Genomic DNA, 26,037 nt, shown 5'->3' on the forward strand with positions numbered 1-26,037 from the left:
AGCAAACTCGCTAGTGACAATGGCGGTTTGCCTGCATGCCCATGCATTTCACGTTAAAAACTGTCCCCTATCGAAAATAATAACAAAACAACCCCATCTGGGGAAATAGTTTGTAAAACTACCCCAGATGGGAAAATTTGCCTCAATTTTTAGTCCTTTAATTTTTTATAACTTTTAATCCTTCGCTAAGTTTCAATCAACATTTAAAGTCAAACTAAATTATTTTATTTATTTTTTGTCTTTGCATATTTTTATTGTTTAAAATTAACTTTTATTTTACAAATTTTTAATCCATTGTTTATTTTATATTTAAATAATAAAGATAAACAAGAGAGTAAAAATGAATTTTTTTAGAGGAACTACAAATGCTACAAAAAAAGTAATGGAAGACTAAACTAACCGTTGTCAAAAAATTTAATGAACTAAAAATTATAATATAACAAAATTGAAGGATTAAAAATTTAATTAAAACATTTATGTTATTTTACATATAAATTTTAAGTTTTTTCTCTTAAGAAATTATAAATAATTATCTTATTTTCTATTTTTCTTTCAACCGAACATACAATAAAAGTTGAAAAAAACACTTTGAATATTTTTTTTGCTGAATCAAAGGGGCATTAAGCAATGATGAATAGTAGTATGAGACAGCTGCCATTTTCCGCCATCACCGGTCGCAATACCACGTGTCGTTTGTCTTTTCTCCACAGTTTTTCTCTCACCGTCTTCGCATCTGCATTTTGAATTCAACCAAACACGACGCAAGCAGCAGTTTAGCTTGCACACACTCCCTCACTCCACACCACACTGTGCTCTCACTCACTCATTCATTTATTCATTCTCTCTCACTCATTCATTTATTCATTCTCTGCTTCCTTCATCTTCTGCTCTAGGGTTTCTTTGTTCTCCAGAATCATAAAATATGTTCAGCTTCTTCATCAGGAAAGGCGTCAGAAAGATCCTCAAGCGCAAAGACAGCGATGCTGGCCAAAAAGGTTCCATTTTTATCATGAAATCTTGAGTTTATGAGTGTTTCAAGCTTTCACATTCTTGCCCATTTGTGTTTGGTTGCATTTTTGTGCTATTTTGTCATGTGGGCTTTTAGCTGAGTTAGTGGCCTTTGGTAATATCGGTGAATGTTGTTGTTTTGCTGTGCACAATGGAGCTTCTGGAATCTGGAATATTCCCCATTGTTTGATTCTTTCTGCTAATTTCTGCATTGTTGTTGTCTTGTGTGTGGATTGATGAGGGTTATTTTTTTTTTATCATTAATTGGTTAGGATTTAATTTGTCTGCCTTATGCTTTGATGATTAATAGCTATACTAGAGATATTACACTTTTGTGCCTTTCTATGCTATTAATTGATTAAGTGTATAAGGAATGGGTAGAGAGAGAAACATTGGGTGGGGGAGTGATAGACCGAGAGGTAAGAGAGTCTGGCAAGATAGAGCGAGCCTTGGAGAGGCATCCCGACGACACTATGCCGGAAACATAGGTAGAGCTAAGCTTAAACATACGGTGACTAACTGGAGAGATCACAAGGATATTACATCCTTCTATTTCTCTCGCTTCGCTGACGATATCATAGAGAAAGAGCTCTGGTACCATTTCAAAAAATGGGGGGATGTTAGGGAAATCTTCATCCCAAATAGAAGAAATTTCTCGGGGAGACGGTATGGTTTTGTTAGGTTCAAAGGGGTGCAAGATATTCCTTACTTGGCGAAGCAGCTTGACAGGATCGTCATAGGGGGGTTGAAACTGTTCGTCAACCTCCCAAAGTATGGCAAGGAGATGCAGAGGGAGGCAGTGGCGGCAACCCAAACACGGCCAGGCACGGACAGAAAGCAAGGAGTTGAGTTTCGAACCCACCATGTGAAGCCAACATCATACGCAGACGCGCTGACAAGAAACATCAGACGGCCGGGAAATCAGAGGACATCAAGCACCTTTATCAACCATAAAACTTCATCATCCTCGGTTCATATTGAAGTTAAACAAGAAGATACGTCGTGGCTGAAGGACGCGTGGGTAGGACGCCTAAAAAACCCGGCTATGTTTGAACGATTGGAGGACGAGCTTCTCTGGGGGAGTGGAATGGATGTAATCCCTAGATACATGGGTGACGATCAAGTGCTATTATTGGGTCTCACTGACACTGAAGCGGACCAACTCATGAGTGGCGGAAGAATAGGAGGTACAAGGGTGTTTTCCTCTATTGAAAGGTGGAGTCCGAGCCTGCGCGCAGGATGTAGGCTTACATGGATTCAATGTTGGGGGATTCCTATCTAGGCCTGGAATCCGAAATACATTAATCAGATTGTTGTCGTTATGGGAGAGCTGGTGGACTTGGATGACTCAGTGGAGGAGAAGAGGAGATTGGACAGAGCGCGGGTTCTCATTAAGACTCCATGGCGGCCGTTAATTCAACACACGGTGGAGGTAGTGATCGGAGACGAGAAATTCACGCTTCACGTCGTCGAGGAGTGTTGTGGTGGTTATCAAGATTGTATTCGGAGAGGGAGAAGTGTCAGAGGGTCATCGGAGGAGATTAACTCCGATGACAGCTTCCTCGATAGTTCCTCGCATATCAATTGGGACCTCGCGGAAAATGTGCCACACTTGCCGGAGTCGGAATCGCACAGCGTTCATCTTGGCGTAGAGTCGAAGACCGTTGCCTGCGTCGAAAACCAGGGGGATTCACACTTGCCGCACCTGCCGGTGTCGGAATCGCACATAGTCCACCATGGCGTCGACGCGAAGGCCTTCGCCGGCGTCGAAGACCAGGAGACTTCCTTTTTACCCAATGGTCACAACGACCGCTGTTACCCATTGGATAATGATAAGAATCCTTGGGTCATTGGCGGAAACCAGTCAGCATCCCTGCATGGACCAAATTCGAATTCTACTTTGCAGGTATTGACCACCAAGTAGTCAGACGTTATCGCCAAAAAGGGGGTGACGCAGTGGGTCAGCTTGCTTAATAGGGACGTTGCCTCACAGAGTTATCACCAAAATTGCAATGAAGGAAATGGGGAGTCTAGCGGGTTGGAAGTGGGTCAAAAGGCTGTCGGTGTAGAAGTTAGTGACGTGGTACTGGCTGAGGATAGCTTGGTGACACGGGGCAATTTTGAATATAAGGAGGTGGAGGCTCCTATCTCTGAAGAAGTAGCACGTATAACACACCAGAATCAACATATTTCCAATTATACCCCCAAAGACAAAAGGTTCAATTTGGGCCTTAACCCACAAGCAGGGGGGGTGAAAATACTTGGCAGGTTTATTCCCGGTAGAGAAGGTGCAAAAAGAAATCAGACTTGGGCCTTCTTCCATCTATCTCAGGTGCCGCATCACATAATGGAGTCACACAACCTCAACACACAAAGCTTTCGACACTACAAGGGGAAACAATCAATGATATTCAGGACCTTTCCTTTCAGCTACAGGTCAGCAATGGAGTCACAGAGGCAATCCCAGATTTTGATAGCCAGTATACTCCTGAGGCACTTAAGATATGGAGTATGGCCAAACAATTGGGCCTCACGGGAGGGGGAAGCAAGGAGACAATCATTCAAAAGTTCCAGCAAATGGAGGAAAGGGACAGGGTAGAAGCAAATAGAAGGGTTGACAACAACATGAATCAATGAATATAATCTCCTATAATGTTAGAGGTCTAGGGAGGGGTGTAAAATGGGGAGCAATAAGGAGATTGGTTAAGCAGGAGGATGTGGACATGATTTGTCTTAAAGAGACAAAGAAAGAAATGGTTGACAAAACTATGTGTCAGACTTTATGGGGACATGTAGAGGTAAGTTGGGAAGTGCTGCCAGCTCTTAATTCAGCAGGTGGCATACTATGTTTGTGGAGTGATAAATCATTTAGAATGCAGAGGAAAATCATTGGCAGTGACTTTATTTTAATGGTTGGGGAATGGGTCCAAGAAGCACAACTGGTCACACTTGTTACTATTTACTCTCCATGTGATATACACAATAAAAGAATTCTGTGGGATACAGTAAAACAGTTGAGACATTCAATGGATGGGGGGTTGTGGTGCATTTTGGGAGATTTTAATTCCATAAGAAGCTCAGATGAAAGGTTTACCAATGTCCAAAGCTTGGCTGAGGATAGTTGTATTGGAGAATTTAATGAGTGGATAGATGAACTGGAGGTTATGGAGGTTCCTTGGCTGGGCAGAAAGTATACTTGGTATAGACCTAATGGCGCCTCTAGAAGCAGACTTGACAGGTTCTTAGTTTCTCATGAGTGGCTTGTTAGATGGCCTAGCAGCATTCAAGCTACACTTGCAAGGAATTTTTCGGATCACTGTCCAATTGTGCTTCGTTCTATGGAGATTGATTGGGGCCCAAAACCTTTTAGGATGGTTACTTGATAGGTCATTCAAGGAAACTGTTCATCATAGCTGGACATTCAATCAGCAATCAGGGTGGGGAGGATACATCCTTAAAGAAAAAATTAAGAAATTAAAGAACAGCTTGAAGAGATGGAATAGAGAACATTTTGGAGATGCTTTTACAAAGGTAAAAAGGATTGAATTTGAATTAAACAAATTGGAGGAAGACACAATCCAAAGACAACTATCCCAACAAGAAGAACAGAAAAGAAAGCAGCTGCAGGAAGATCTTTGGGCAGCAGCCCAAGCTCATGAGTCTTTGTTGAGACAAAAATCAAGATCAAGGTGGTATGAATTCAGTTTTGGTAAATGGCAGCCCCACAGAGGAATTCATACCCCAAAGGGGTCTTAGACAAGGAGACCCTCTAGCTCAATTTTTATTCAACGTGGTAGTTGAAGCCTTGAATGGTTTGATGAGGACAGTTGTGGGGGCAAATCTGTACAAAGGTTTTCGTGTTGGATGCAATGATGTGAGCATTAGCATATTGCAATATGCGGATGACACCATCTTTTTTGGTGAGGCTTTTATGGATAATGTAAAAGCTATCCTAAGAACCTTTGAATTGGTTTCTGGTTTAAAAATCAATTTTGCTAAGAGTTGCTTCGGTGCTTTTGGCATGAATGATAAGTGGAAGCAAGTGGCAACTAATTATTTGAATTGCAGTCAATGGCTCTTCCTTTTGTCTATCTTGGCATACCCATAGGGGCTAATCCGAGGCGAGCTCGTGTGTGGGAACCCATTATCCAAAAATGTGAGAGAAGACTAGCTAGGGTACCACAAACAGTGATCAACAAGTTAATCAAAATACAACGAAGATTTCTTTGGGGAGGGGGACATGACAGCAAAAAGATTGAATGGATCTCGTGGGAGAAAGTGTGCCTACCCAAAGACAAAGGGGGTTTATGCATCAAAGATATCAACACTTTTAATATGACCCTCCTTGGTAAATGGATGTGGAATCTTATGCAGCACCAAGGGGCTTTATGGGTTGCAGTTTTGGAGGCTAAATACGGGGGATGAAGGGGTTTAACCGAAGAGGGAAGTTCCAATCTACAGTCAATATGGTGGAGGGATTTAAAAAGAGCCATTCATCATTCACACCATGGTAAGATCCTACAACATGAACTCAAATGGAAGGTAGAAGCTGAGGATAAGGTGAAATTTTGGGAGGATAGGTGGATTTGTCATGAGCAATCACTAGCTGAAAAATATCCTAGGCTCTACTTGATCTCTTCTCAACAACACCAGCTTATTGGACAATTGGGGAAGTGTAATAACTCTGGCTGGGAGTGGTGTTTTAATTGGAGAAGACCGCTGTTCAACAGTGAAATTGAATTGGCCATCACTTTTCTTTCTGAAGTTGAAGGTCAATCTATTCACAATCATGGATCTGATAGCTGGGAATGGGCAGCAGACCCGTCAGGCATCTACTCTACACATAGTGCTTATTCAATGTTTTGGGAGGAGGCAGCAGCTGAGAGTCTCAAGGAATGTTTTGAGGAGTTATGGAAAATCAGGATTCCTAGTAAAATAGAGGTTTTTGCATGGAGGTTATTTAGGGACAGGCTACCTACAAAGTCAAATTTGCGGGCTAGACAAGTGCAGATTTTGGATATGACATGCCCCTTCTGCAGAAGGATGGAGGAAGATGCATCCCATCTTTTTATCCACTGCATTAAGATCCAACCTTTATGGTGGAAAACAATGTCTTGGATAAATTTGAAGGGTCCACTGCCATTGAGCACAAAACATCACTTCATGCAGTACTCCTTTTTGCAGGCTGAAGGCATTAGGAATAGGAGGTGGCAATATTGGTGGTTGGCTATAACATGGTCCACTTGGCAACTTAGAAACAAAATCTTATTCTTCGGAGCAACATTTGATGGAAACAAACTGTTTGAAGACGCGACTTTTCTAATGTGGACTTGGCTTCATAATTTGGAGAAGGATTTCATATTGCATTTTAATCAATGGTCCAGTAACCTCCGACAACATTTTTTGCAGCAGTAGGGGCTAGATTTTTGGATCAAAACACATGTATACTTATCTTCCCATAGTTTGGTTCCCAATCAGACTTATGCTGTCTGATTGAGGAACCATTTTTATGGAGACTAACATTGTAATCAGTACCTCTGGTACTTCCTTAATATATATATTTTTATCTTTGCCGATAAAAAAAAATGCTATTAATTGATTATTCAATTGTAATTTCTCTTTTGGTGGAGAGGCATATGGAATGAGTTTGGGGACTTATTTTTGTATTTTTTAAGTTTTAGACTTATGGTCTTTCTCTTAATCATTCTCTGCTTGTAATAAGAGGCTAGCTTCTGTCATTGCCAAAGTTCATAAAAAACAATCTAGTTTGAGAGTGATACTATGAAGTCTTATTAGGTGAGAGCATGCTTTCGGGAGCGGAATTAATCTTGATCATCCATTTATGGTGTATGGTCTAGATTAGTTCCTCTGAGAGCATGTCCTCACTTCGGTATCTTTCTAAACTCTTATGAAGTGATCATATAGATTTTAAGCTCTAGGATTATTTATTTTCCTTTATATCTTTGGTTGCTTATAAGAGAGTGTGTTTTTGTAGCTGCTGTAGTACCTAAAAACAATTTAATTTTTGAGTAGAATCTAGTCTATGCGCCTCGTTATAATTCCATCAAAGCTTTGTAGGGGGGGGGGGGGGGGCTACCAAGTGTGAGTATGAAAAATGAAAAGTAAGAAGGGTTAATCTTGATTATACAATCATACACAAATTTCCCTGATTGGTTTTACTTGAAACTAATCCTGACCATCCATGGACGATTTAATGGTTAACATTGGCTTTTCTTTTGCTTTTACACTCCACAGTTAACTCAAACTTAAATCATCATCTAATTAATTAATTATTTATGGTAAATCTATGATGAAACCTTCCTCTTATTTCTATTACCTTTTGCTGGTAACTGCAGGAAGAGCTTTGGAAGACTTGAGAGCTTCTCTCTTTAATCAATTCCGTTCCTCTGAAGGTGCAAAGCGTCAACAGCAGTGCATATGTGGTCCAGCTATTGCACTTTCCTTCAATTTTCTGGTTGCAGTTGGTATTATTTTCATGAACAAAATGGTTTGTTTACTCTCTTTTTACCTCCTATCTGGTTAAGCTGTGTTTTCTGTTGAAATTTAAAAAGTATTATGGTTTTTATTTGCTGATTTTCTAGGGTTTTTCTTGTTTTGGTTCAGGTGCTTCAAACTGTTCAGTTCAAATTCCCTATACTTCTTACACTAATTCACTACGTAGTGAGCTGGTTCTTAATGGCAATACTAAAAGCATTTTCTTTTCTTCCGGCTGCTCCTTCCTCAAAATCAACTCGATTGTCTACTTTATTTACTCTTGGATTTGTTATGTCTCTATCCACTGGCTTTGCTAATGTCAGCTTGAAGTATAATAGGTAACCCAAACTATTCACATTATTATTTGAAATATTTGTTTTATACTCTCAATTTAATTTCTATATCTTCAGCATTGGTTTCTATCAGATGGCAAAGATTGCAGTGACACCATCAATAGTTTTGGCAGAATTTGTATTGTATAGAAAGAAAGTTTCTTTCGCAAAGGTATATGCACTTACTTGGTTTTGCATGCATTTCTGATAATAATAAGTAGAAATGTACGGTTCTAGCAGGAATACGAACTTTTATATAATAAAAACAGATGAAATATGGACACATTTTGTACTATGAACTTCTTTTATTAAAACATAGATCGAGTTGCTGATGCGATCCTTTGATATGAGGCAAATTGTGCAACCTATTTATAAAGTCTGTCTGTCTAGTGAACACCCTCCTTTATGCTGACATCTATATTACACCTGCATATTTGTGGAAGATAACTAAATCTGAGAGTAGATTTAATGTCATTTCACACTTGACATGATATTATATGTGCTTCTGAGGTCCTATGAATGCATTTCAAAATTATGGTTGACTAAAGGAGTCTTGCCACTGGACCATATTATAGTGTTTGTGATTTATTAGGCTGTAATGTATTGCTTTAGGAACCCCTAGCTTCATCCTTTTGAAATGCTTTGCTTGATTTAGTTGGCCTATGCTTTCTGGCTACAAATGATATGTGAACTCTATATTCTGGGGCAATTGACTTGTGAAGTTTTGTGCTGTATCGTTTATATAGAGCGGGGGGGTCAATTGATTTGTGGCTTTTAATTTATGTGATTTTCTCCTTAGGTTTCGATGCTTACCAGAAATTTTAAAACTTTACAGGCATTAGCATTAACAGTGGTATCTATTGGTGTTGCTGTGGCAACTGTGACTGATCTTCAGTTCCATGTATTTGGTGCTTGTGTAGCATTGGCTTGGATTGTTCCCAGTGCTGTAAACAAAATCTTGTGGTCTAGACTGCAGCAGCAAGAGAACTGGACTGCTTTGTCGTGAGTAATTATTACAACCTTTATAACTTCCCATCTCATCTCCCTTGTCACTCTTTGGTTCTGATGTACATCAAAGAATTTCTTTCTATCTTGTCTAATCTGTGGATTAATTGACAGGCTAATGTGGAAAACCACACCTATTACTTTGATTTTCCTGGCTGCTATGTTACCCTGCCTAGACCCTCCAGGTGTTCTCTCCTTCGATTGGAACTTTAGCAATAGTATGGTGATTTTTGCATCAGCTATTCTTGGATTCTTGCTTCAGTGGTCTGGTGCTTTAGCACTAGGGTAAGTGAGATTTCTAGTTGTTGAATAATTTTGATTTTGTTTGGGAGAAGAATTTCAATTTCTTGTAGAGTAGATAGAACCTATTCTGTTGAATTTTATATATAGGGATCCGACCTGATTATCATTTTATTTGCTGTGTATTATAGAACAAATTGCTGATGTTTGTATTAAGAATGTACTGACCTCCAAGGGCCCAACCAAGCATAAATTGGCCACTCTTGTTCTATTATAGCCTAAGATACATTAATGCTGAAAGAGAAATTAGCTTTCTTCCCCCCTTTTTGGGGCAGGGCGGGGTGGGTTACAATTAATTAGCTGAGCCCAAAGAGTTGAACCAAGAAACCATGATATGCGTTTGATACAACCTTTGTTTCTTCTCCCGTCTTTATCTTTTCTTGAGGCCTTGTGAATGTATTTTTCTCATTCACTTGGAAGTTAAGAGTCTATATAACTGTCATGGTGGGTTACATTACAGGTTACTTTTATAGTTTTATTAAATATTTAAACCGTGAAACTTTTTTTTTGTTTTGGCCATCAGTATTTGGCTTATAGTTCTAAATATTCTTAACTCAAACATAATTGCTCTTTTTTTCAACTGCTGTTTTTTCTTTTCATTCAGGTTTAGCTCAACAGCATCTCCAAGTTACATATTGTTTTAAATTCATTGAACCATCTACCTAAGATCCCAACGAGTAAAAATATTTTTTCAACTTGTATTATATTTTAGTAGTACTGCAGACTACTAATGTTTTCCAAATGTCAGAAGTACTCTTGCAACCTGATAATTACTGACAGAGTGATGACCCATTTACTTTCAACTAAAGTTTACACTAAATGCCTTGCATGATTATCTGCTGAAATTAGTTACTAACATTGAACTCTATGGCCAAGTTCACAACACCCGAATTGAGAGTCAAAACCTTGTAAACTTTTTCATTTTTATAAATTGTGACAATATTATGATAGATTGTTTACTGAGAATTTTGGAGTAGCAAATTTATTCAAGTCATTCGTCTTGTGTATTTAAGTGTTATGTTTTGGATGCTATTTCTAGGTAACATTCAGAACATTAGTGCATCTGGCTTATGTTTGGCTGAATTCATTGTGGTTTACTAATCTTTTTGAGGGTTGGTTTTACCCTGCAATTTGCAGAGCTACATCTGCCATCTCCCACGTCGTCCTGGGGCAGTTTAAGACCTGTGTCCTCCTTCTAGGAAACTATTATCTCTTTGGATCCAATCCTGGCAAAATCAGTATCTGTGGTGCATTCACAGCTATTGCTGGTATGTCTGTTTACACTTACCTCAATATGAGGCAACAATCAAACAAGCAATCTCCTCGACAGGCTTCTGTTTTGCCAAAATCTAAACTTGGCAAAGAAAATGGCAGCACCCATGATGGACATTACGGGGCCGAATCTGTCTAACTAAATGCCTTGTTATAACACATTAACCAAACATCGTTTGTTCTTTCTCTTGTTTCTAAGATTCTGATCTAACCATCTTGGGTGCTTGTAGTGATGTGTCAGCTATAATACACGATCATGAGATTTTCTAGGGTATATGAGTCTATATTTCACATGGCTGCTACTGCTCTTGGAAACTTGGAACACCAACTGTATATGAATGATTTGGTGGATTCCTTGCTAGAACTGGTTTTTTCTTTTGGCTTTTATAGTAGGAGCTACAGCTGCATTTTGTTGTAACGGAGAACAGAAATTGCTATAGGGCTTTTATGGCTTTCACAATTTGCTGCAATTAGTCATTGAGCTTTTATTATGACGACCATATTTTAAAATCCTATACTATTCATGCTCTCCAATCTAGGTTTGTTAAATTTAGTAATCCAAGAGGGCTAATAAATAGATTTTGGAGTCACGTTCACCACATAAATATAGTATAGGAATATAAAAAGTTCCAATATTAGAACCCCCCCTCTAATTGATTTAAAACTATTGAAATTAAAATTGTTACGTATTTCTATCGATAAAAAAACTAGGACTGGATAAACCGATTTGATCGATGAACTATTGTGTGTTTGTTTTTCAATTCAACACCCTCTAAACGGACGTTTAAGGAGATGTAACAATTTGTTGCTTCTCACAATACGGTACTTCGGAATGCATGCCCATAGAATGAAACGGTAAAACAAACGTTTAAGTTAGAATGCTATTACAGTTTTGCACCAAGCACCAAAATAAAAATATACATAGCTCACACTTGTGTGACTAATAACTAATAAAACCTTTACAATGGATTTCAGCACTACACAAATATTTTATTAGGCTCGTGAGTCTAACCATAAGATTAATTAATAAATAATTATATTTTGGGTAAATAATGATTTTTTTTTATTGATGATGAGTTATAAAAGTTATACCATAAATTACCAAAATTATATGAATTTATATTTTAACTTCGACGAATATACATAGCTGACACTTGATGGAGTGATTCTTTAGATTGTATATACTTCAAATGCTACACACAGCTGCACAAGCTATCCATCATGTGAGTAAGTGACTTGTAGATGCGGAACTATAGCACCTATATTTATATATACTTATTTTCTAAGAGATGTTATTACAATTCAAGAAGCGCAGAGTAGATTATTGTTATGGGCAATGCAACCACCATCCCAAAGATAACCCTGCAAATTTTTTGAATTTCTTTCAGAATTTATGTTGATGCTTTTAATCCACATGCCACGAAATGCATTTGTTATTAATATGTATATTTTTTCTCAACAGATACAAATTTATAAAAGGCACACACTGACGCTGTGTTGAGTATGTCCGTGTGGAGTATTATGTTCTTTGGTGAGTACAAAGGGAACAATGCCCTGGGGAAGAGCAACCTACAAAATTATACCGTGGTGTCACAAACAACTATAGTATAGGCTTTGAATGGTCGTGCAATTTGCTGACTTTCAAGAAGTGGGTTTCGTTTCACCTGAACAATTGTAATATATAAATGAACTCCATGGATACCCATGACTTTGGAGGTTGCAAGAATCATTGTTGGACCAACCAAGAACCCAGTTACTAATGAAATTGGGGACATGCTAGGTGCACCCAGCAACATTGCTGGTGCACCCAGCAATTAGGTGAATGGGCAAAATTGCCCTTGTATTAAAAAAATAATTCCTTCTTTCGGAAGAAGGTTCTTCCGGATGAACAATTTGTTCTACCGGAAGAACCTTCTTCCGGAGAAGCTACCGGAAGAAAGTTCTTTCGGTAGAACAAATTTTTCATCCGGAAGAACCTTCTTTCGGAAAGTTTTCGAAAGAAGGTTCTTCCGGTAGAACAAATTGTTCATCCGGAAGAATAAATTGTTCTACCGGAAGAACCTTCTTCTGGAAACTTTTCGGAAGAACCTTCTTCCGGAAGAACAACAATTTGTTCTTCCGAAAGAACCTTCTTCCGGAAAGCTTCCGGAAGAAGGTTCTTCCGGAAAGCTTCCGGAAAAAGATTCTTTCGGTAGAACACAAATTGTTCTTCCAGAAGAAGGTTCTTCCGGAAAGTTTCCGGAAGAACCTTCTTCCGGAAGAAGAAATTATTTTTTTTAACGCAGGGGCAATTTTGCCCATTCACCTAATTGTTGGGTGCACCAGCAATGTTGCTGGGTGCACCTAGCATGTCCCATGAAATTGCAGCTCGAGTTTTTCCAGAAATAATGACCTTGGGTTGAAATGCCATGAACAAACCTGAATTAAGTAAAACACTATTAAGTATATTGACCGTGACACAGACATACAACAACATAATCTAATATAGATGTAGGAATACACCATATTATAGAAATTATAAGAAACAAACCTGGTGCATATATATATATATATATATATATATATGTATACATTTTCAAGAATTATAATGTTTGGATATTAAAACCACTGCATTTTTTATTATTATCATGCTTCAAAGTTTAAAACAAATTCAATGTGTGTTTTTAAGAAACAATAAATGATCAGGTGAACATTGAATTTGTTTTAAACTTTGAAGCATGATAATAAAAAAAATGCAGTGGTTTTAATATCCAAACATTATAATTCTTGAAAATGTACCTAGAGTGAACATTGCCATTCCCAGCCCCGTATTAGACATTATTTTAATGGATTTTGCTACAATAGTAGGCGTCTTGATGTTCCACCTGCTCACAAGCAACACGGATTGATGAATGGTAATATATAGAACACCCAACATGGTAATATATAAAAAAAAATTACGGTGCAAAGAGATAGGAAAAATACCTAAAAAAGTATGAGAGACCAAACGAGGCCCAAAACACTCGCCCAGGTATTAGGGTTTCTTATTAGATTCCTCCAAACCATGGTGAGGATAAGGTTTTATATATCATGACACTAACACGTGGGATTTGTTGCTTTTTGTTTGCATTGTCTTCTTCAATGCTAACCTCCTTCTGGCTCCCCATTACAGGAAGTTTGGCTCCCTCAATTTCAAGTTCATGCACAGCTGCAAAGTAAAATGCTATAGTTTAAATCAATTTAAAGTATTAATCACAAATTCTATCACATTACAATTGCGAGACAATTGACATGGTAACAGTATGGAACCAAAATCACAATTTAAAACTTATCATTTAAATTTGTGTCATTGCTGTTTTTCCATATGAAAATTAATGAGGTTAATATTACTATTTCTTCATACTATTTAAAGGGGCAAATTGACCAAACTAGGCTCCTTTTAGAAATTTATTCTCAAAAGGGGGTTGTTTTGAAACTTTTTTCAGAGGGTTTGTTTCTCGAGGGGACTCACCAATGGAGTTGGCGAGTTGGACACGTGGTGGCACCTGGTGGACTCGCCAGTGGAGTTGGCGAGTTGTTGTCCACGTGGTGGGTCCCGCCATTCGTACTGGCGAAATGTTTTTTTACGGGAATTTTTTTTTTAACTTCAAACGGGTATAACTTTTGATAGGAATGTCTGTTTGAGACCCATAATATGTCAAAATGCTCGAAATTGAATGAAGAATCCCTTGGCAAATTCCTAAAGTGGATTTGGTCAACTCATTTTTTCAAAAAATGCCTCTAAGTAGCTCAAAAATAGGATTTAAGATTAAAAAAAATGGGTGGTTGAATCTTAAATCCATTTTTTGGAAACATGAATTGACCAAATCCCCTTCGTTAATTTGCCAAGGGATTCTTCATTCAATTTCGAGCATTTTGACATATTATGGGCCTCAAACGGACATTCCTATTAAAAGTTATACCCGTTTGAAGTTATAAAAAAAATTTCCGTAAAAAAACATTTCGCTAGTACGAATGGCGGGACTCGCCACGTGGACAACAACTCGCCAACTTCACTGGCGAGTCCACCAGGTGCCGCCACGTGTCCAACTCGCCAATTCCATTGGCGAGTCCCCTCCAGAAACAGACCCCCTGAAAAAAGTTTCAAAACAGCCCCCTTTTGAGAATAAGTTTCTAAAAGGAGTCTAGTTTGGTCAATTTGCCACTTGAAGGAGAAACTGCAATGGAATCAATTTCAACATCTTGCTTAATTACTATATATTTCTTCATGCCACTTAAAGTATATCCATTAATTCAATGGAAGTTCCAGGAAGGAAGAACACACCCAATTTGACAAACTAGCTACTTAGGTCTACTTGCTATTGATCTATTTTTGAAATGTTTTTTTTAATATAATAATAATTTGATAAAAATAGTTTAAAAATAATATCTCTTTTTAAGTATTTAAAATTAAAAATACCAGATCATTTCTAAATTGTTTTTGTTTTCTATTTTTTTTTTAAGTTTTGTATTACTCATACACTTCCACTCACGTCTTTCCTCACGATCTTATATACTTTCTAAAAATTAATTTTTGAAAATTGATTTATATTTTTTTTGAAAAATAAAGCACAATAAAGCACAGTTTTATGTCTTGTTTGTTTGTTATTTTCAAACATATATTTTAAAAAAAGTTATTTATTCCTTGAGTACATCTATTTGAAAGTGTTTGTCCTCTGAGCATATATCCGTTTTTTAAAAGTTTGTCCCCTAAACATTTGAAGAAAATAAAAGAATAGGATGCAAAACATCTCTCAACTACCTTTTTGATTTTGAAAAAAATTTATAAATTTAATAGATTTTGAATGAGATATTAAATATCGAATAGTGTGAAATTATTTAAGAAAATATTTTTTTAAAACAAAAATTAATAGGCACTTAATATTTTTTTTTTGTTGTTTAGCGGGGCCAATGTTTTGAACCCATTACATATTAAAATGATATTTTAAATATTCAATTAAATCAGTGCAACTCAATAGTGTTACGTCTACGTCTAGTATAACATTAAAGTATGCAAATTATGGGCAGACACCCATCATCTGCTCGTACATATCTAAAAGGGGGAAAATTGTATAAATATGATAAATGATATAATATAACAAGAAAAATAGTAAATATTAACAAAGTGTTCGAGGGTTATGAAATGTTAATAGTATATCATTACTCTAAATGCATAGAGCTATATGCTTTAACCAAGATTCAAGCGCAAAAGACAAATACATAGTTAGATAGTGAGATTAAATTACCTTTTGAGGAAGCAGTTTCGTGTGGTATAAATCAACAACCTTGGAAGATTCAATGGTGCCAAAGTCAGCGGAACCAACTCTATTCACTCCATGTTTCGTATAATTAACATCAGAAGTTGGCGACGAAGTTGAGCTCCAAACAAACACGTGTAACCCCTTATCCTTGTTAATAGTTGCACCGTTTTTCATGTCTTTGTTTCTTTGGCCACCGCTGTTAGACCCTAAAAACTTTATTGGTTTTGGAGACGGAGAAATTACCAAATCATCACTAACAGTATTCTTGCTCCTTGAAAACCTCTTCTCATGCTTGTTGTTATTCAACATCATCCATTCTTCAAAACCAGAAGCACCACCTTCAAAAGTAGTACTAGTTGGTGGGTACAAATTTAATTTGTGACACTAAAACTTGAAGCTCTTTGGCTTGGTACTTCTCTAGAAGAAGTCACCGAAAATATCTCAACCCCGGTAAGATTTGATGCCCTTGGTGAAGCCATCGACGTGGAACGTGACATGTTCCTCACTATCACATGAAGTTGTCCATCTTCTCCAATTTCTGCATCAGTTTGCAATGGCTCTCTACCATTGAGAGAGCCAACGTTTGAATCAACCCTTAGGGTTGAAATTGCATCTGCAGTCTTAGGGAATTGATTTGAAATGAAAAGCTTGGCACCTCTATATTAAAAAAGGAACAACAAAAGAGTGTACCAAATGACACTTTGCAAGACCACGATTTGGATTATGAGGGCGTGTGTGAATTCTCCATACATGGCTTCAAAAGAGGGACCCCCATGATGAATGTGTTGGGGAGAGTGGAGAGTGAGAATAGTGTGATGGACCAGTCAATGCTACCCCACTTCGTGAAAGTGGTGCATAGGAAAAGTGCGACCAAAATCACAAACTTTTGAAGTGAGTCCGCGGCTAAGAACCTGAAATTCATGGTGTAAGGGTTGTTGGATGATATGAAATGGAAAGGAAGGGTACTTGTCGGCGCCATAGCCTAAGATCAAAGCCACGTAGAGAGGCACAAGTGCTGCCACAACTTCGTAAATGTCTTTTCCTTTGATCATGGTGGTTGAAGCAAAAAGGGTGGAATATGTAAGTGGATTGAAAGGGAGGCAAAAGGGGTTGTGAAATGTTGGTGGTGGGTTTAATCTGGAAAATGAAGTGTATATATAACACGTGAATGGGAAAGAACTCTCGCGAGAAGGGTGCCAAAGAGGTCGAAAATATTGAAATATTTGTTGTTGGTCTTCTCCTTATTAACAAGTCACTTGATGTTTCTAAAAGCATAAATGAACATAATAGTAAATGAGTAGTGTGCCATTTGTGGAAGGTGCTTCATTATGCTTGTCTCTCTTTTCGACTTTACGTCAACACTCAAAATTGGTTAGAACCAAATCGGGATTGCTAATTGCAGGAAGGGAGGTGTGTTTGGCCTTCGGTGTGGGCGAACATGGTGACAAAGGTTTCAGTAGGCACAGTTGGCGAAGAAGAAGGGGGGATACTCTTTGGAAGAGGGAAGAAGGGAGGCACGGTTAAAGTTTCTACCACTTTTTCTTTACTTTTAAGGTTAGTGATAAATAACAAACATAATTAAATTAAACAGGGTTTATTATAACAATAATTTACACACTTTCAATAATTGAAATAAAACCCTAACAGAAAGAAGAAAATAACATGTTTACCCATTTTTATTAAGGTGGAGGCTTAGACCAGCTGGACAAATAAAAAACTGCCATGTGTCCAAATGTAGTGCTACATTGATATCTGCTAAATAATTGTGAATTAATAGTAGAAAATTAGTCAAATATTGGCCTGAAATTAATTATTTAGCATTTATTTGTGATTAAAAGTTAGAAAATTAATTAAATTAAATTTTTGGTTTCAAATACGAAAATTGAAGTTACATTAAGCAAAAAGACAATAGGAAGTGAAGAAAAAGAAAAAGTCTGAAGCAGGCCCAGCCCAAAACGCGCGCTAAGCGAGAAAAGCAGCACAGGCGCTAAGCGATGTGTTAAGCTCGAAGATGCATAATCCGTTATGCGCGCTAAGCGCGAGCCACACGCTAAGCGCGCGATCCAACAGAAACACACTCTAAGCCTGCAGCGCGCGATCTAAACGAGCTAAGTGCGAGGTGTCGCACTAAGCGCGCTTACGAAGGCCCAAAGCCCACTTCAGCAGCTATAAATAGAGAGTCAGTCCAAGGGAAACAACACACCTCGCCTCATAGCACTTCTCTCAACATTCCAAGCCTGAGCTCTCCCTTTTCTCTCTATATTTTTTGTTTTTATTACTCCCATTCTTTCTTTTACCCCCAGTTGTAAAGCTCTCAATGGCCATGAGTGACTAATCCCCTAGCTAGGGCCTAGCAGGCCTAAAAAGCCAACGATGTATGGTGTACTTCAAGAGTTATCAATGCAAAAAGGATTCATTCCAGGTTTTTATGTTCTAATTCTTTCCTTTTAATCTTGCATTTATTTCTTGAATTTCTTTTGGGTTTTATTCGCTCAGGAGAGGGTATTTCCTAGTAAGGATTTAAGAATTAATGCATGCATCAATTTTAGGGGTTATACGCTTGGGAAATGGTAATGCCTAATAGAACATCTTAAGAAAAGGATCATCGGGTTAGCATTGCTAGGCATAGAATGATAACTCAATGCCCACACATTTAGCAACATCTAGAATTTAACCTTAATGCATTTTAATTATTGAATCTTCGCAAAGGCATTTGGGAGATAGGTAGTTAAAATAGGCTTGTCATCGTGAGGCATCAGGGGCAAGTAAAATTAATAGATGTGGGTAGAACTAATACAATTGCATTGATAATAAATATCATATTTGCATGCATCGTAGGCCAATTGGGTTTGTCCGGTCTTGGCATTTCTATCAATTATTTGTCTAAACTATTTGATCTAGTAGTAGCAATCTATTCTTGCGCCTATCCCTGTCTTTACCATTTACTTCTTACAAATTGAAGAGTATTCGATAAAGTGCAATAAAATCCCTGTGGAAACGACACTCGGACTTCCGAGGTTACTACTTAGAGCGATTTGGTACACTTGTCAAACACCTCAACATACATCTGCATGTGCAGATGTATGGAAGGAGACACCTTCCCATTTTGGTGTTTACAATATTGGATGAGGGTTTTTTTATTCGTCGAAAGAATTTGCAACAAAGAAGTTACTTGCGAGAGAGACAATGTAGAGTTGGAAGAACTTGGTGCGGGAAGAGTAGAATCTGAAATTTTCATTCTAGAGTGAAAAGGGGCATTTGAAAATTTGTCACAACAAGGAAGTGAGGATAATTTAGGAAAAGAAAAGGTATAAGGGTGTATTAGTAAAAGAAGAGGTGTAAATAGTAATTGTCTTTATCTAAATAAACTCTCACCCCTGCATCTTGGGTATAAAGTGTTATGATTATTGTGTTTTTTAAATTATTTTCTTCTTTGTTGATTTTATCTTCAAAATGATAGAAATAAGATAATTCTTGGATTGAATTCTAAATTAGTTGAACTCTTTTTAGCTTTCAATTTTATGATTAAGCTTTGAAAAATATTTATCTATTTATTTTATTTTTTCTCTTATTAATGAGTCTTTCATCCGTTACAAAAGATATTTAAAATTATTGCACCTTGATAGATTCATATCACGGAGAGTTAAAGTGCAGGAAAATATGTTGTTGAATAATCTATTTGCTTGCTATTTGAGTATATGGTGTATGAGTTGGATGATCTTCTCGTTTCCCTGCCTTTGTATGCTTAAAATGTAGTTTCACTTGCGCTTGATGCCTAGTAGTGTCATGGCATTAAGTGTGGAATGAAATTTTTTTAGGTGAAGAGTGTGTTATCTGCTTATTGTAGTAGTTTTGTCTTGTGTGAACTGCTGGTCAAATTATGTTTTGAATCTGTATAATTTCTTTTGAGATTGTAGATTTAAGTGTCTATTTCCAAATGGAACTGACCCCATGTGATTTACAGTTTTCTATTATTTTTATGATTTTTGCACGCAAACAGGTTCTAGTGAATGTGGAAGTGTGGTTTTGTTGTTGTTAGATTGAGTGTAAAGCCTATGCTCTATTATTGTTTATTTTGCCACATATTTAAGGCATAACTAGACTTCCTAAGTGATCTTATCGGACAGGAATGGACCTAATTGCATTAATAGAGAATTTATAATGAATTTTGTAAGACGAGGATACATTCAAGTGGTAGGATTTTTGTTTGTGGCTGATATGTAAGCCAACTTTTGGAGTATTTGTAGGTGGTGCATAATTTTGAGAAAATTCACAGATGGATGATGTATCTTAAGCGGTTGAGAATCTCCCTCCAAAATTTCTACTCCAAATACTATGTTGTTGGTGGAAGACCGCTGAAGCAAATTGTTTGTGTCTAAAATTAAAGTTTTAAATTTTTCTTTATCAAATAACTTTTAATGTAAAAAATGTAATCTGGCAAATATCTTTTACCTATTTTCACCTTTAACTTTAAAATAGATTTTAAATAAATAAATAAGTTAGGTCAGACATAACTAAATTCAAACATTAAAAAGAGGATTATATTAAATAAATAGGTTAAACTTTTACGTTTGATTTGTGAAGTGAGACAAAATCAAACCATATAAAATCTAGTTTAACTTATGCACTTCCACCCGTATTTGAGAGAAATGGGACATTTGATTGTCATTGACCTTTCTCCCTAGCTTTTTTCTTTTCCTCTTCAATTAGTTTCTAGATTGTTTACAATAACAAGTTCACCAAGCCCATAAGTCAACGAACACACAAAAATATATTATGAACAAAAGTGTTGAAAACTTGTGTTTGCTGAGCTAGACACAACTAAATATGAATTGGTTTGAAATATCAATGAGTTAGAAAAACCAATTTGGGACGACCTTGTTGGCTGTTACTGTATCCTGGTGGCTTTGACCCAAACTCCAATTGGCATCATGTGCTTTTTTCCATTATTATTCAATTCTAATCTTAGGTCAACTACCGCAGCCACCCTATGCCGTGGCCGTTGGATCATCGGGGACTCATCCAACGGTGGTGGATTATTCCTGTGACCATGTTGCTTTGCAAAATTCAAATGCTTTTACTTTTGTGTGTGGATGTGGAGAGCTTACGTAGTTGCACTAAAAAACGTTGAACACATTATTAATGTCAAATTAGAAAAAAGAAAGCATAATGAATGTCAAAACCGAACCTTCGTTTTGTCTAATTTAATTGAACTGGGCCTCACTTGTTCTTCGCAATATTATTATATATCCTTTTCATTTTATATACTAAATACTATAATTTATGTGGTGCATGGAGCATATTACTAGCACATAGAATAAATTCTTCTAGTCTTCAAATCGTGTCTAACGTGTGTTGTTTGGTGTCCTTTTATCTTAAGGATAAGTTATTTAGTTTAATTTTAAATAATTAAAATAGAAGTTTATAAAAAATGTTGCATTAAAAAAATAAAGTATGATAGATTTTTTGATAATTTTTTATTTTTTAAAAATTGAAATCTAAATTAACCTTAAAAACTTATCTTAGGAAATTTGTTATTTTAATTCCGGGTTTTTGAAAGAAAAAAAATGTCTCCATGGCTCCATGCACTGAACTAACAAAAAATGTTACTTTGAACATTTTTTTAGATTCTTCTTCTTAAAATATTGATTAAAAAATTTAAAAAAATTATTATGAAAATTATAAAAAATATAAAAAAGTATAATTTTATACATCTCAATATTAATATCCCAAGAACACATAGTATCATTTGTCTTTTTTCTTTTTAGTAAACATCATCATAACGTTTATCTTTCCAATGGTGTTGTGGCTGGCCAAATTGGCTTTGAGCCTTTGACCTTGCAAAAAAATCAAAAGGAGTGATCCATTTTACGTCGTTTCATGCTGTGAATCATTAATGCTAGCTAGCATATAGTTTACTTTTATAATCGTATTGAGAATCCTTGCTTAATTTAAAAAATTAAAGTCCCATGACTTGCTGTTTGCTTTTACAGCAATACTTATCAAACGCACGGTCAACCATAAACAGAAGGACAAAAGGAAAAGGATGCAAATGCGAAGCATTCGATGAGATAGTTGCACAATTATTTCTATTACCCATGTGGGCATATATTGAACAATAAAATTTTACTAGTATAATATGCTTACCTATCTTAATATCTTAATAAGATCCACAAATTTTCTATATAAAAAGATAAGATCCACACATTAATTATCACATATATAGTGCTTAGTACGGTTAAAATTTGGTATTTTAGCTTATGAGGAAAACCCTTTTATGTTATAGGTGTAGGTTTGTAGGATATTACCAATTAAATAAGCCTTTATTAGATTTTGTTTCTCTTATTAAATTCAGTAGTAATGTTAAAATCAATAAATGATATTTAATTTAAAGTTAAATAAAATAAAATAAAATAAATGATTAATAAAAAAAACGAAAACAATATTTATTTAATTAAATGTTAACTAAACATAACTTTTTTAACGAAATGATTTGATACACATGGTTAATATAATAAAATTAAGTTTGAATCGTTCAAGTATTACCTAAAATTAATTTTTGGTGAAAATAATTTTCTTGCTAGACTTTACTTATCTTAGACGAAAATAATGCTTGCATAACTTCTTTAATTTATAAGAGAAATGATTCTCAAAACATGTAAAAGGAAATTTTAAAAATTAACTACTTCCTATATAATTTTTTTAAAAATACTTCCTATATTTTGAAATAATTATCATTTTATTTTTTTCCTAAAGTATTTGTCATTTTATAATAATAGGGAAATATTTATTATTTTTTATATTTACTTTCTTTTATCTATCTTTTGAATTTATATTGCTTATTTTATCTCATTTTCTCTCTATCTTTTTTCTCTTCTCTTGTGGAGTCCTACTAATATATTAGAATGTGATTTATTGCATTGCCCTACTCGCCAAACAACTTCATATTAATTTTTCTTTCGGGTGTAATAAGTAGGTTACCGAGACATTGATTAAAAAATAATCAAATTTAGTAAAAATTTAGTTAAAAAATAAAACTAGAGGATAAAAATGATAAAAATAAAAATGATTAAGATAAAAAAATATTTTTTATGTAAACAATAGACACAATAGCACATTAGTTGATTTATGTATTTGATAGGAATAAGAAAACATATTTAAACATATAATAGATTTATTAAACTTTTAATTATGTGTGTGTTTAGATAAGTGTTGACTAAGTTGATTTTGAATTGAATTGATTTTAGTTAAAATTATTTTTAAAGTAATATAATTTATGTTTGAATGTTTTTATTTTAAAAATCAATAACAAAACTCAGTATAAAATTGTTATTCATTGTAAGATTAAGTATAAACTATAATTGTTTTAACTCTTAATAAATTATTTAATGTAAAATAAAATATATAAACACATATTTAAAGTCATATTAACTGATATTTCAATGTGATTTTGAAGAATTTAAAGTAAAATCAAATATGCATGTAAATGTGAAGTGTGTTAGATTTAAATATATTATATAAATGTTTTAAATTATTTTTAAAAATAAGTATCGAAGTATTAACTGTTTTTATATTTTTAATATAAGAAAAAAAATTTAAATAAAAGTTTGATATTTTTATTTCTTATCATATATGTTAAATATATAATAAAAAAAGCTAAAATTTATTTATCCATCCAAAAAGTATGCAGAAAAAAATGATGGGTGTGTATAACCATAGCTTTGGGTTTAGGTTGGGCGACGATAAGGAAAGTAGCACATCACCTTTTACAGCGTTGACTGTCGTCTTTGTAAAGAATGGAAATGCAGAGCTTATGTCTTTATGAACAGAGGCTTCGTCCTTAAATTAAAGTACTATTGAATAGTATTAAGAACTTTTTCGTCAAAAAGAAAAATAGTATCAACAACTTGCATTTTTAATAGAAAAATGTTTAGCAGTATTGAATTATTTATTAAGAACTTACATATGTATAGATTTGGATCTATATGAAGGTTTGGCTAATATATACGTTTAAGATTTTAGTTTAAGTAAGGACTTTATTAGTATTAATTAATTAAAAATAATTATACATATAACTTTTAAAATAATTATTATAAAATTAATAAATTTATTATATATGATAATTTATAATTAAATATCACTAAAAAAATTATTACAGTGTACTTGAATTAAATTCTTAATATTTAAGATGAGTAAAATTATTTAATATGTGTTATTTAAGTAATTAATTAAAATATTAACTATTATTTTGATACCTCATAATATGATAAATTAACAAAATTTATAATAAAAATCATGAATAAGTATTACCTCAAAACAATTCAGAATCATGCAATATATATAATATCAGTACGCAGATTCAAATGATACCATGTGCATTTGTCCGGACCTGTTTCATCTGAACAAATTTTTTATCCTGCTGTATAGTTTTATATTCTAAATTAAGCAATTCTTTTCATTAAAGAAATTAAATTAGAAAAGTAACATATAATTAAATATATGTGTATATATATATAAATAATAATAATAATAATAATAATAATAATAATAATAATAATAATAATAATAATAATAATAATGAGAAAATCTATAATAAAAAAGGATTGAGAAAAAAATTTGCTTTCACTATACGTGTTTACGTTCAATTGCTAGGGAGACAACAATTGCTTCCTGAACCAATATTATTACCCATAATAAATTTAATTAAAAAAAACCAAAAATGATTATTATAATATTATTTTTATGTATTTTAATATTAAAGCATACAGTTGTAGCCATTAATGTTTTTCTAGCCGTTAGAAATTTTGCAATATAAATGAAGTGCATTATAATTTTTTTTACACAAGTAAAATCTCTAAAATTTGTTTCATTTCATTATTAAAAAAATTCATAAATTCTACTTTAATTTGTTTTCATTCAACATATCTAAACGAAAATTCTTTCTGTATGAATCCGTGATATTACTAGCAAAATTAGTTATTATTTTAATTATGTAACTTTTATCATCTTTTTTATGTAGCGCCATTTATATGAAGTTAGTTACTTTTTTTAATTTTAAAAGTTTAATTAATTTTTAAATAAAATAGTTATAAATTAATAAAGAAATAATTAATAAAATATAATGATAAAAAAAAATTGGTGGGACTTATTGGAAGTAACAAAACATAATTGTTTCATTGTTGGGATTTATTACATAAAGTTGCTTATATTTAGAAAAAAATGAATCATGTGTACATACGAATCCCTTTAGAAGCAACTATTTTGAGTTGCAGCAATGTGAATGCTATAAGTTGCCAGTTTGGAGTGCTTAGTTGTTCAAGTACGTTGGATTCCGAAAAAGGAAAAACTAACAAAATATATTGCACAGGATAGAGATTATAAGAATAAATAACCAATTTCTTCTTGAAAATGTAATATAGTGACAAATTTGTAAAGTTTAAAAATAATTTATCATTAAATTATCCACATAACTTATTTATTATATTTTTCATATATTTAAAAATTAAATTGAAATTTTTGATCTTTTAAGAATTAATTTATAAAGATCTGCACTTTTAAGATGGATAGAAGTATTTACCTCATTGTTATCCATAATGATCTTTTGTTATTTTGGTGTGTTTTTCTCAAAAAGAATATTTTTTTTGTCTATCATACACTATTTTTTTTTTTCTATTTGTATCATGCACAATAATTTTTTTGCCATTTTTTTCACCGTTATTGTAGTGTTTTCAAATTGTTTTTGGACGTTAATGTAGCGGATCAATTTTTTCAATGTTTGAATTTTTTTCAATCAATTTTATGTATTATAATAAATTTAAATTATATTAATAAATCAATATTTTAATTATTAATAAATTTTGTATTTACATTATAATTTTTTTTGAAATTAAAAAATATATAATTATTTTTTTTATTGTTTTAAAATAATTTATAAATAAATGTTAAATTTTGAGTTCCTAGTAGGATAAAAAAATAATTTAAAATCTCAAAAAATGAGTAAAAATTTAAAAAATAATGTGACATTATAGAGTTTACCCAAAGGTGAGTTCTGAGATCTCCCGTAAAAAAAAATGCTCTTATGATATTTTGGTCGTTGCCCACTCCACTTTATTCCATGTTAGGGGAGAAGGGATGAAATATTTTTTCAAACTCACCCATATCATTAATAATTATGGGTAAAAAATCCTTGAAAAGCAGGGGAAGTGTGGGCCCCACCACCAACACCTCTTTTGGACCTTCACAGTAACTCTTTGCTTTGTCGTGTTGCAAACCTATCTTGGGCCTTGGATCCACGAAACCTCTTTGACTTTCCAACCCCTTTTCTCTCTTTTATACCTCTCTCCCCC

The 26,037-nt window shown here is 34.3% G+C and overlaps 1 protein-coding gene and 1 pseudogene across 2 annotated transcripts; one reads left to right on the forward strand and one right to left on the reverse strand.

The window, feature by feature from the left end:
• The first annotated feature begins 628 nt into the window (after positions 1 to 628).
• LOC114386799 (nucleotide-sugar uncharacterized transporter 1-like) lies at positions 629 to 10,906 on the forward strand. Of its 2 annotated transcripts, XM_028346852.1 has the most exons (8): positions 629 to 809; positions 894 to 995; positions 7,365 to 7,516; positions 7,633 to 7,841; positions 7,914 to 8,007; positions 8,671 to 8,837; positions 8,955 to 9,125; positions 10,278 to 10,906. In XM_028346852.1, exons 2-8 carry the CDS (start codon positions 923 to 925, stop codon positions 10,549 to 10,551), a joined length of 1,140 nt encoding a protein of 379 aa, XP_028202653.1. In that variant the 5' UTR covers positions 629 to 809; positions 894 to 922; the 3' UTR covers positions 10,552 to 10,906. The 2 variants fall into 2 exon arrangements, with proteins under 2 accessions (XP_028202653.1, XP_028202652.1); XM_028346851.1 differs by having other exon boundaries at positions 630 to 995.
• An 801-nt stretch (positions 10,907 to 11,707) lies between these two features.
• On the reverse strand, positions 11,708 to 16,743 carry LOC114385859 (annotated as a pseudogene).
• Between the last annotated feature and the right edge of the window lie 9,294 nt (positions 16,744 to 26,037).

Source organism: Glycine soja, chromosome 15 (assembly GCF_004193775.1).
Source record: "Glycine soja cultivar W05 chromosome 15, ASM419377v2, whole genome shotgun sequence".
In the NCBI taxonomy this organism is placed as follows: Eukaryota; Viridiplantae; Streptophyta; class Magnoliopsida; order Fabales; family Fabaceae; genus Glycine; species Glycine soja.